Below are 12,457 nucleotides of genomic sequence, written 5' to 3'. Positions count from 1 at the left end.
TTTTTCAGGGTGCACTCAGCCACGTGATGCCAATTGAGCAGCTACTCGACCAAATAGTAGCAGCTCCGGTCACAGAAAACATCATAACGACTGGGAGCTGACCACACGCCCCTCCTCAGCTGAGGATGATGCAGCTGTCAGACGGTCCTGATGGGCCACTTGTGGCCTGAAGATTGGGTGCTTTATGTTACCTGTGGATAGATTGTAGTATGGGCCGGTATTTTTGACTACCATTCACGTAAACCTTATCATCCAACACAAACACATGCAACTGCCTCAGACCAAGACTGTGCTCTCTCTGCACAGTCTTGTGATGGAAGGTGTATGGACACTGTGTCAAGATACCTGTGACTAAGCCTATGTGATCAGTCCATTACACATCCCCATTAATTGTAGAAACCAGGTGTTTGCGAGTTGGCTCATTCCACATGTGACTCATTGGTACTGTAGTCAAATAATACTATGTTTTTCCATTTTATGAAGTGCATAATTTTTTCATTTCTGAATATTTAAACTGAGTTGCCAAACGTTAATTAACTTTGAAATTTTATCAAGTTCTGAAAGTATCTGTAAAGGTTTTGTGGGCTAGTACTTCATGAATTACAGTCAAAAGTGGGAAGAAGATAAGGCACATCCAAAAGCACCATACCTAATGGAGAATTGCAGTGTTAAGAGTGACATACTGGTGTAAGATAACTTTACTATTATGAGAGTGGGAAGTATAAATAAAAAACACAGCATGCATATACACCATGTGATCTAAAGTATCCAGACACCCCCAAAAACGTATGTTTTCGATATTAGGTGCATTGTGCTACCACCTACAGCCAGGTACTCCATATCAGCGACCTCAGTAGTCATTAGACATCGTGAGAAAGCAGAATGGTGCGCTCCACAGAACTCACGGACTTCGAACGTCGTCAGGTGATTGGGTGCCACTTGTGTCATACTTCTGTATGCAAGATTTCCACACTCCTAAACATCCCTAGGTCCATTGTTTCCAATGCATTAGTGAAGTGGAAATGTGAAGGGACAAGTACAACACAAAGGTGTACAGGCCAACCTCGTCTGTGGACTGACAGACTGCCGACAGTTGAAGAGGGTCGTAATGTGTAATAGGCAGACATCTATCCAGACCATCACACAGGAATTCCAAATTGCATCAGGATCCACTGCAAGTACTATGACAGTTAGGTGGGAGTAGATAAAACTTGGATTTCATGGTTGTGCGGCTGCTCATAAGCCACACATTATGCCAGTAAATGATAAACAAAGCCTCACTTGGTGTAAGGAGCGTAAACATTGGATGATTGAACAGTGGAAAAATATTGTGCGGAGTGATGAAACAGGGTACACAATCTGGTGATCCAACGGTAGGGTGTGGGTATGGTGAATGCCCGGTGAACGTCATCTGCCAGCGTACGTAGTGAGAACAGTAAAATTTGGAGGCGGTGGTGTTATGGTGTGGTCGTGTTTTTCATGGAAGGGGCTTGCAGCCCTTGTTGTTTTGCATGTCACTATCACAGCACAGGCCTACATTGTTGTCTGAAGCACCTTCTTGCTTCCCACTGTTGAAGAGCAATTCTGAGATGGCGACTGCATCTTTCAACATGATCGAGCACCTGTTCATAATGCACGGCCTGTGGTGGAGTGGTTACACAGCAGTTACATCCCTGTAGTGGACTGCCCTGTTCAGAGTCCTGATCTGAATCCTATAGAACACCTTTGGGATGTTCTGGAATGCCAACTTCGTGCCAGACCTCACTGACTGACATCAATACCTCTCATCAGTGCAGCACTCCGTGAAGAATGGGCTGCCATTCCCCAGGATACCTTCCAGCACCTGATTGAAAATATGCCTGCAAGACTGGAAGCTGTCATCAAATCTAAGGGTGGGCCAACACAGAATTGAATTCCAGCATTGCCAATGGAGGGCACCACGAACTTTTAAGTCATTTTCAGCCAGGTGTCCGGATACTTTTGATCAGATTGTATTTGTGCACATTATGGCCAACCAGTTGACATGAGCTAAGGTTAAGATGGTGGCCATTAAAACTGAAAACATAAACATGTGTGACATAAATTATGTTTCATGTAGCAATAAATGTAGACAGTATAAAAAAGTGATGAAAGAACTCAAGTGTACATAGTGCACCTATTGGCTGTATACATGATGTGCAGGAATCAACCTTAAATACCTGGATGAAAGCCGGCCACAGTGGCCGAGCGGTTCTAGGCACTTCAGTCTGGAACCGCACGACTGCTACGGTCGCAGGTTCGAATCCTGCCTCAGGCATGGATGTGTGTGATGTCCTTAGGTTAGTTAGGTTTAAGTGGTTCTAAGTTCTAGGGGACTGATGACCTCAGATGTTAAGTCCCATAGTGCTCAGAGCCATTTGAACCATTTTTTGAACCTGGATGAAACAATAACCTGGCAATGCGCATTGTGCATCGTGGAAACCATACATTGTTATAAACTAGAGTTAGAGCTGAAAATTGAAATAATTAAAGATCTTTACAAACAGTTAACTGAACAAAACAATGAGAGTGTATTTTGTATCAGATCCCAGGAAAATGACAATATCTTACTTTTAGATAAATATGAAGTGCCAGACTTTTTTGAAAATGGGAAAAACAGTGGAAGTACTGTTCCCAAAAATGAAAGTTTTCTAGATAAAAAATATAAAAGTTTACAAGCCAAAAGTGGTAAGAATTGAACAGAGTAATAAAGTAATTGTTATGGCACATGGTCATGTTCATGGAGTTGCACATCTTCTCAATGAGCAGCCCACAGTAAGTGCAAGTGCCTTCATAAAGCCTGGTACATTTGCATCCTGGTCCACTGACCCAATAAGCTTGTCCTCAGAAGATTATGTTGTGGTTTGTGGTGGGTCAAATGATGTAAACAAAAAACCAATTTCCAAAGTAAAACTAGAATTAAAGAAGTGCTTAGGACAGTTGATGAACACAAACGTTATAATGCTGAATATCCCACGGCAATACAACTTACTACTGTGGTTGCAGGTAAATAAGGGAATTACTGCTGTCAATGGACAAGTGTGTGTTATGTAAACATTTAAAAAATGTGAGAATCCTGTATGTTAGTAATATCGGCCACAGATTCCATGCATCACATGGGTTACACATTAATAGCCTAGGGTAAAAACTGCTTGTAAAAATTATAAATGATTTAGAACAACAGGTATCAAATACCCAAAAGCAAAATCATCTTATGGCACTCTCACAGCACAGCACCTCCATTACAAGCAGTGCCAGCAGAGAAAAACACCTCATCTGAGATGCACTAGGAAGGAACATCAGCATTTTTTATGGCGAGTCACACAGGGGAGGTGCAGGGTAAGTCATCTGATGCACTTCACCTGGGGCAACCAGATGACAGTAGTCAAGAATTTTGTGTCCAACTCGGCAGGCAATAATGCAAAGAAGTGTCTTAATAGTCACTTGAAAATAAACTTACAGAAATTGAGTACTGGTCGAAAGAATTAAATTGTGATTTTTGGTAGTAAATGAACACTGGTTAATTTATTATCAATTTGGATTAAGTGTACCATACCGTGATATACTAGTTAGCAACATGTTACTACAGAACAAATTTGAAGCATGGTGTTTCATTCTTTATCAAAGAAACAAATAATTTCAAATACAAAGAAATAGATGCATGTTTTCTATGTGCAGAAGCTGTTTTTGAAGTTTCAGCAATCTTTATACCAAGTCAAGAACTAATAGTTATATCAACATACCAGTCCCCTAGTAATAAAGAATGGTCCAATACCAAAATTTTTAGAATTATTAATATAAAATATTGACTCATTTTGTCCCAAGTACCACAAAAACACACAAAGCAGAACTGATAAATATTTACCAGCCACATCCGCGCAAAGTTATGGAAGAAATGATGGCGCACTGTTACAGATTGCAACAGAGTCAAGCTGAGAAGGAAACTTACACAGCAGTGAGAAGGGTGTATAGATGAGAGATTAGAGCAGCACAGAGGGAAGCTAATGACAATTACATATTCAGTTCGACAAATGAGTGTAAAGCAGCATGGAAAGCTATCAAAGCAGAGGTAGTCTCTGAAAATAAACACAGCATTCCAGTTCAACCAAACATCTTAAATGCGAACTTTACCAGTTCTGGCTCAAATAAAAAGCTTACTGAATGCGCAAATAAAGCTGTAGTTTTGCTTTCAGCTCTAGAGAGTAAGAACATGACAACTTCTGCTGGTCTTGTGTATCCCACAGACAGGTTAGCGAAGCAGTTGCCGAACTTAGCAAGCCAAAAGCACTTAATCTAACCTAACCTAACCTAACCTAACCTAACCTAACCTACCCTAACCTACCCTAACCTACCCTAACCTACCCTAACCTACCCTTAACCGCCTAATATGGACTTTCAAGTCATCTAATAAAAAATATAAAGAAAGAAATTCTACTGCCACTAATCAAAATCATCAACTATATGCTACAGGACGGACTCTTCGAGATTGCTTAAAAATTACTAATGTAACACCTGTCAATAAGAAAGGTGATAAAGCATCCCCTGATAAATATCTTGTCTCACTCATACAAATCCTATCAAAAATTATAGAATATTATACGCACAAATAGTGAGCCAGCACTTCGAGCAAAAAAATCTACTTAGTTCATCACAATATGGTTTCAGACCTCATCTTTCCACTCTCAAAGCAGCTGAGACTATCATCACAAAAGGAACATTCTTTTGAGACCAAGAAATAACCTTTGTGACTCTTCTAGATCCGAGGAAAGTTTTTGATCCTGTATCCCATAGTATACTTATTAACAAGTTCCAGTACCACAGAGTTGAAGATAATGCCAATCATCTTACTAAGTCATATCTAGCAACAAAAACCAAAGGTCAGACTTGTTACCTGTTACAAAAGACATTCCACAGGGCTCAGTACTGGGTTCATTATTTACAAATTAATAACAGTAAAACAGAAGACCCAGTTTTCAATTTACGCACCTCCAATGAAGGGGGGGGGGGGGGAATCTAACTATTAGGTTTCCACATAGATAAGAAACTCAGGTGGGAGAGTCACACAGAAAAATTGTGCTCAAAACTTTTATGAGTGATTTGTCTGCTGTACAAACTGAGGAATATTGTAAGCCAAATCCTACTAGGGTCGCATGTTTTGCTTTTTTCCCCTCCCCACTTACCTTTGGAACTCTTCTATGGGGTAACTGCTTCAGCTCAAAAACTGTACTCAAGTAGCAAAAAAAGGCTATCAGATGTGTAATAGCACTTATTATAAGAGAATCTTGTAAACATCACTTTGAGGAGCCCAATATTGTGACAGTCCCTAGTATATTCAAATATAGTTGCCTTCTCAGTGTTAAAGAGAATTTAAATAATTTTAACCTTAGGATAGCTGTACAAGAACTGGACAATCAATTGATATACATTCAGAGAGATTTAAGAACGAAGTGTGCTACCCCAGAAAAAGAGTATGAGGCATCAGATGGAAGCGACAAAGTTCTGACTACTGTCATACTAAAGTTGTAATAGATCACTGGTTAAAAGGTTCCTGCATATGTAATTTTCACATTATGTGCAACAGCGAGTCACTAATGTAAATACTATGAAGCTTTTATGTACATTATGTCTCTTATTTATGTATGTAAATAATGGCATCAGTAACATGTAGGATGTGTGAAGGTGAGTAAATTCTAAATTCTGTGTGTTGGCCACTGTCAGTGCTGAATGTACTGGGTACTAAGTGGAAGTAAGCAGGTACAGCTTCTGGACAATTCTCTAGATGCCCTTAGAACTTCTAGAATCCAGAAGAGAGCCATGAGGATCACACATAGAAGCAAAACTAGAGAGTATAACACTTCTTAAAATGTAGCAGCATTTTAAGATTTCCACCAACCTGGAAACATTAAAGCTTTTCACCAAAATGAGAGACTCATACAAACCCAGTTTTGGAAAGCCGAAGATCCTAATACTTTCTTGCTTATTTGTATTTGTATTCTATTCTAAAAAAAACTGATACTGTCGACCAAATATAGACCAAAGAAAAATAATGAAATTCATAAACAGTAGACTAGAATAAACTCATATGTGCACATGTTACATGTTAATAAACAACTTTGTCAAATGGGAGCATTCCATTTGGACCTACAACTGTTGAGTAAGCTCTCAATAAATATAAAGTCTATTGAGGAAAACCATACAATTTAGAAAAGCCATGAGGTCTTATTTGCTGCGTCACTGTTTTTACTCTATAACAGAGTACCTAGAACATTAAAGATAAAATGTCGCATATCTTTGTAAACACAATCCTCGTACAGCTTAAAGCTGTTGCGATGGGATGTGGATTATCTGTTTAGTCTTAAGCTGTCTACAGATGGACTAAAAATCCAAAAGCCAGTTCACAATGGACTATAACATAAATAGTATTGTGAAACATCAACATTGTACATTTCAGCTTTTAATATTTTTCTATCTTCATCTTATGTTGATGTATACCTTGATCCAGTCCATATCCCTGAAGGTTCTATTTCTTTTTTGGTTCTATAGAACATGGTGAATGAATGAATAAGCATAAACTTGATAGACTGCTATTTGTTTAAAAGATTTATGACAGATCTGTCAATATTCAAATACAGAAAATGAAACATTAGAACAAACTATGTGATACAGTCATTGCTGGGAATACAGACAGTTTGTTTTGTCACACAATAATTCTTAAGTTACATAAATGTATTAACAGAAAAGTACAAAACTGGTACAAGCGGTACATATTTTAAATACATTTACATACCTATCACAATATATTTTTCAATTAAATTGGCATACTTTGGTTTATAGCTTCCCATATATTTTAAGTGTCCTACAAACATTTTCATGTCAACACTGTTTGGTATACTGATTCAGTACTAGGTAACCTTTAAGATATAAATGTCTGCATAGTACATCAAAAGTTCACATGAAAGATTTTAGGATGCTAATGCAAGAAACAGTTCAGTTTTGTTGTATTTGCATTTATACTGAACTATAAATGCATAATATTTTTCTTGGGACTGGGTTTTCATTTATACATGTAGACTTTATAGAAACAACACAATAATGTATTAAAGCAAGGCATTTCTTTGCCAGGCTAAACTGCAAGTCTCACACAGAGAGCTTTCATTTAAAAGAGAGATCAGGTTTCTGGGCATAATATTTGTTATTTTGATGATGATTCTATATTCTCAGGTAACATTACAGCTTTATATTGCCTTAAACTCTGTTTCTAATAGACAATGACACACAATTCAGTAACATACCTTCAGTCAGTACAAATTTAAAATTATCTCAGCATTAAATAAAAAACCGAGCATATTTTTATGCTCATATTATCATATCTAAAAACTGGTAAATCCAGCATATAAAAAACTAGCTTTCCTTCAATTTCTCATTTGTTTTTCCCATTAAGTCTTTCAGTTATGAAGATAAAAAGCAGTCACTAATTATTATACTTTGAAGTTGTCCCCCAAAAACATTTCTGTGTTTTCAGCTGAAGCTGGGAAATCATACCACAAAGAAGGCATTTGGAATCTATTCTCTTTACTCTGTATCTATTGGCACTTTTATAGCATGGAAGTATTATTGGCAAACATTTACATACTAACTAATAAATGTCTAAAAACATCAGTCTGCTTTCAGTTTTCAGCTCATTCCTAACATAGAGGTGCTTATCAGCTCTTTATTCTTCAAGTGAATACAACTTTAAAGTGTAAGATGTACTGCAAATGTTTCACGGTATAAGTGTAAATCTTATCATTCTTTTCAGTTACAAACCCATCTACAGAACAACTTTCTTGTGGTGGCCAGTTCTGCATCAGTTGTATGTAGACTGCAGTAGTTTCCAAAAGGTGTTTTTCTTGCAAACTATGTTTATAAAAATTTACTTAATCTTCCAGTCACATTTCAGCAAAGGAAGAAGTCTAAAATGGATGGAAGGAAACATTACAGCAATGTTACATGACATATTGGATACACTTGCCTCCCTATTTGTTACAACAAAATTTATATTTGTTACATGATTTTGCCACACACATGTAATACTGGGAAAATGAATAAAATTAACTGAAATCATGATGCACATTGTAACAGATATATGTTAATTAGTATATTTGTGGTAATGTCCAAGTTTGATTATGAACAGTCCTTACAGAATTAATATATTCCTGGTTTTCAACTTATTAATGATTTCACTAACTGAAATTACAGGTGATATTTTTATATTCAATTTGATTACTTGCTTGTCGGCAATACTGATACTTCCTGATCTAAAACTGTCTTTTTGATTTTTCTATTCATTTTACATGAAAACTTTGTGAAGGACAGAATAAAGAGGAGGAAAAGCTAGTATGTAGTTATGAAAGTTTCCTCAGCATTAAGTTTTAAGGCCGTCACTCCAGCACAGAGGTGCTGCATAAAATTATGTGCAAGGAACATTGCTCATACACAAAGACAATTTATTATTTGAAACATCAAATAAATGATGAATTATTTGGACATATACATTTCGCATGTTTAAAATGTATGCAAGTGGGTAAAACATAATCTGATACTGGCCTCTGTGTATCTTACATTAGTCCACACTAACATCTCATAACTGAAAACCATCGTGAAAGTTCTGCATGCAAATACAAATCCCTGATGATCTAAAATTGCTTCAGTGTCACAATAGGTCTGGAATATGAGTAAGTAAGGACCAATCCAGAAGTGTCTAGCAAGAATGAATGACAAGATTTTCAGATATTTACTAAAATTCCTTGTATATTTTTATTAGTCACATTTTGAGTAATAAATGCATTTTAATATGAAAAATATAATCGATTAGCATTTACTCACAGTATGTATAATGGAGTACTACTGGTTTGAAGTCTCGATAGTCACCGAGTCGATATGTGGATATCGAGAAAACTAGAGACAGTCAATAATGTGAGTAAAGGGTAACAAAAAGGGGAAAAAAAGAAAGTAATATCGAGAAGGCTTTGTCAGGTGTATGTCAATCAAAACAAAATGGGTATAGTGTGCACAATCAAGATGCCGCAGTTTAAAGAGACCACGAATGCTCCTGCGAAACAGAGACTGCTGGAGGTGATGTCTCAGTGACTGCCTGCAGCTGTGGAGCAGTGACAGATGACACATGAACAGGTGATCGACACTATTCACACCCCCGACTCTGGTATCACCGATTCATTTTTCTGGTTCATTATTGTGGCTCAAAAGCAGTAGTTAGATTTTGTTGACACCCACAAGGAGTGTGGCAGATACGACCAGCCTGTAACACAAGACAGGCTTTGTATGTTATCCTTTACTGCACATGTATTACACTTTAATAGTGCTCCCACCTCATCCTGAAAAACAACACTGTGTTCATCGTACCGCCAACTTCAGCACTTGCATTTATACACAAACATCTAAAATGCCCAAAGCTACAGATTTCCAGGCCATCTTCAGTACAGAAAATAACGCCATGCCACCGGCTTTGTGTGGTGGCTGCAAACTTCATTTTGTCACGTGCACAGTATATCGAAGTACTCTATGGTGATCGCTTTCATTTTGGGTACGAGAAAAACTGCTTTCCGACAAAACCGATTATTCGGGAGCCAGTTAACAGTGTTTCTTATTTTTTCGTGAGCAGATGTTTGTTTCCTAATACCTGCGTGAGCTCATAAATCACTGGTGTATCCCTCTCTTGGCGTAATATGGGGCAACATTGACCGAATCCACCTCGCAAGGCGCCTTCGGCGGTGGGGCTCCTGCAGGTGGTGGAGTGGAGTATCGGCATCACGGGGCAAGGCGGCGGCTGCGGCGGTCCCTGGAGCTGGCCGTGGCCGTCTCCAGGTGTCCCGTCGCTTCCTCCACTTCCTTCAGCACGCGCTGCGACTCCTGCTGCAGACGCGTGAGACGCGCCTCCTCTAGCGACAGCCGCTGCTCCAGCGCCGCGTACAGCGTGTTCGTCCTACAACAATCAACAGACTCACTTATCACATTTCTGTGCAACACAACATGTGGAAGACGTAGTAGTATTTTTTATAAAGGGGGGGGGGGAAGAGAGAGAGAGAGAGAGAGAGAGAGAGAGAGAGAGAGAGAGAGAGAGAGCCTTAAAAAGGTTATCTACGCCAATTAATTCATGCAAAACTCTTTTATTGTACCCTCTAGCATGCAAAACTTTTCGTCGAACTATGTTCCTGGAGAGATAGTGAAGGTAGGTGAGAGTGTTATTTTTAAGTAACGCCTCTGATGTACAGGGTTATTACAAATGATTGAAGCGATTTCACAGCTCTACAATAACTTAATTATTTGAGATATTTTCACAATGCTTTGCACACACATACAAACACTCAAAAAGTTTTTTTAGGCATTCACAAATGTTCGATATGTGCCCCTTTAGTGATTCGGCAGACATCAAGCTGATAATCAAGTTCCTCCCACACTAGGCACAGCATGTCCCCATCAATGAGTTCGAAAGCATCGTCGATGCGAGCTCGCAGTTCTGACACGTTTCTTGGTAGAGGAGGTTTTAACACTGAATCTTTCACATAACCCCACAGAAAGAAATCGCGTGGGGTTAAGTCAGGAGAGCGTGGAGGCCATGATATGAATTGCTGGTCGTGATCTCCACCACGACCGATCCATCGGTTTTCCAATCTCCTGTTTAAGAAATGCCGAACATCGTGATGGAAAGTGCGGTGGAGCACCATCCTGTTGAAAGATGAAGTCGGTGCTGTTGGTCTCCAGTTGTGGCATGAGCCAATTTTCCAGCATGTTCAGATACACGTGTCCTGTAACGTTTTTTTCGCAGAAGAAAAAGGGGCCGTAAACTTTAAACCGTGAGATTGCACAAAACACGTTAACTTTTGGTGAATTGCTAATTTGCTGCACGAATGCGTGAGGATTCTCTACCACCCAGATTCGCACATTGTGTCTGTTCACTTCACCATTCATCACTGAAAACAAGTTTCACACTGAACGCATCCTCTTCCATGAGCTGTTGCAACCGCGCCGAAAATTCAAAGCGTTTGATTTTGTCATCGGGTGTCAGGGCTTGTAGCAATTGTAAACGGTAAGGCTTCTGCTTTAGCCTTTTCTGTAAGATTTTCCAAACCGTCGGCTGTGGTACGTTTAACTCCCTGCTTGCTTTATTCGTCAACTTCCCCGGGCTACATGTGAAACTTGCCTGCACGCGTTCAACCGTTTCTTCGCTCACTGCAGGCCGACCCGTTGATTTCCCCTTACAGAGGCATCCAGAAGCTTTAAACTGCGCATACCATCGCCGAATGGAGTTAGCAGTTTGTGGATCTTTGTTGAACTTAGTCCTGAAGTGTCGTTGCACTGTTATGACTGACTAATGTGAGTGCATTTCAAGCACGACATACGCTTTCTCGGCTCCTGTCGCCATTTTGTCTCACTGCACTCTGGCGGCAGAAACCTGAAGTGCCAAACAAATCTTTATGAGTGTTTCTACGTATCTGTAGTGTGTCGTGACCATATGTCAACGAATGGAGCTACAGTGAATTTATGACATCGCTTCAATCATTTGTAATAGCCCTGTACAAGGTGTACAACTCTGCTTCCGCCGTTTGCCAATAGGTGGCGACAACGGTAAGCAGCGGTCGAAAGAAGCAGATCGCAGACGCCACGCAGTTAACTCGGACCTCAGTCAACATAACCTCATTCAAACATTTCTCGATTTGTGTCTGCAACATGAAGTTGTTCTTGATTGAAACTGCCAGTTGACGAGCCTAATTCTCGTCATTTGCGGGAGGTTTACTGTTTTGTTTCAGTATGAAGAAAACAGCGGTTGAGTCTCATCGAATGCTCTCAAGTACGTATGATAGGACGCTGTTAGTGAAAGAACGTGTCGTGAGTGGTTTCAACGCTTCACGAACGGTGATTTTAACCTCATGGACCGGCATAGTGGTGGATGAGAGAATGTTCTCGAAGATGCAGAATTGAGTCATTGCTGAGTGAAGACTTGCGTCAAACTCAAGACAGATTGGCACGATTAATGGGAGTGAGACAACAAGCCATTTCAAAACGTCTCAAGTTTATGGGCATGATTCAGAAAGAAGGAACTTGGGTCCCGTGTGAGCTGAAACCAAGAGACGTTGAACGGCGTTTGTGTGTTTGTGAACAGTTGCTTCAGAGGCAAAAATGGAAGGAATTTCTGCATCGCATTGTGACCGGGGACGAAAAATGGGTTCATTACGATAACCCTAAACGCAAAAAATCATGGGGATATCCCGGCCATGCTTCCACGTCGACGGCCAAACCGAATATTCACGGCTCCAAGATCATGCTCTGCATTTGGTGGGACCAGCTCGGTGTCGTGTACTATGAGGTGTTAAAACCAAGTGAAACAACCACAGGTGCTCGTTATCGAACGCAATTAATGCGTTTGAGCAGAGCATTAAAA

At 39.6% G+C, this 12,457-nt stretch overlaps 1 protein-coding gene across 1 annotated transcript in view; it reads right to left on the bottom strand.

Annotated features, from left to right (window-relative positions):
- Positions 1 to 6,682: 6,682 nt before the first annotated feature.
- LOC126458198 (uncharacterized) overlaps positions 6,683 to 12,457 on the bottom strand; it is a 441,164-nt gene continuing 435,389 nt past the window's right edge. The window contains exon 7 of the mRNA XM_050095087.1: positions 6,683 to 10,000. Within this exon, the coding sequence (XP_049951044.1) occupies positions 9,826 to 10,000 (175 nt within the window). The 3' untranslated portion in view covers positions 6,683 to 9,825. The remainder of the gene's footprint in view (positions 10,001 to 12,457) is intronic.

The sequence above is a fragment of the Schistocerca serialis genome, chromosome 2 (genome assembly GCF_023864345.2).
Source record: "Schistocerca serialis cubense isolate TAMUIC-IGC-003099 chromosome 2, iqSchSeri2.2, whole genome shotgun sequence".
Taxonomy (NCBI): domain Eukaryota; kingdom Metazoa; phylum Arthropoda; class Insecta; order Orthoptera; family Acrididae; genus Schistocerca; species Schistocerca serialis.
The sequence above is the reverse complement of the archived record's forward strand: the minus strand, read 5'-3'. Positions and strand labels throughout refer to the sequence as shown.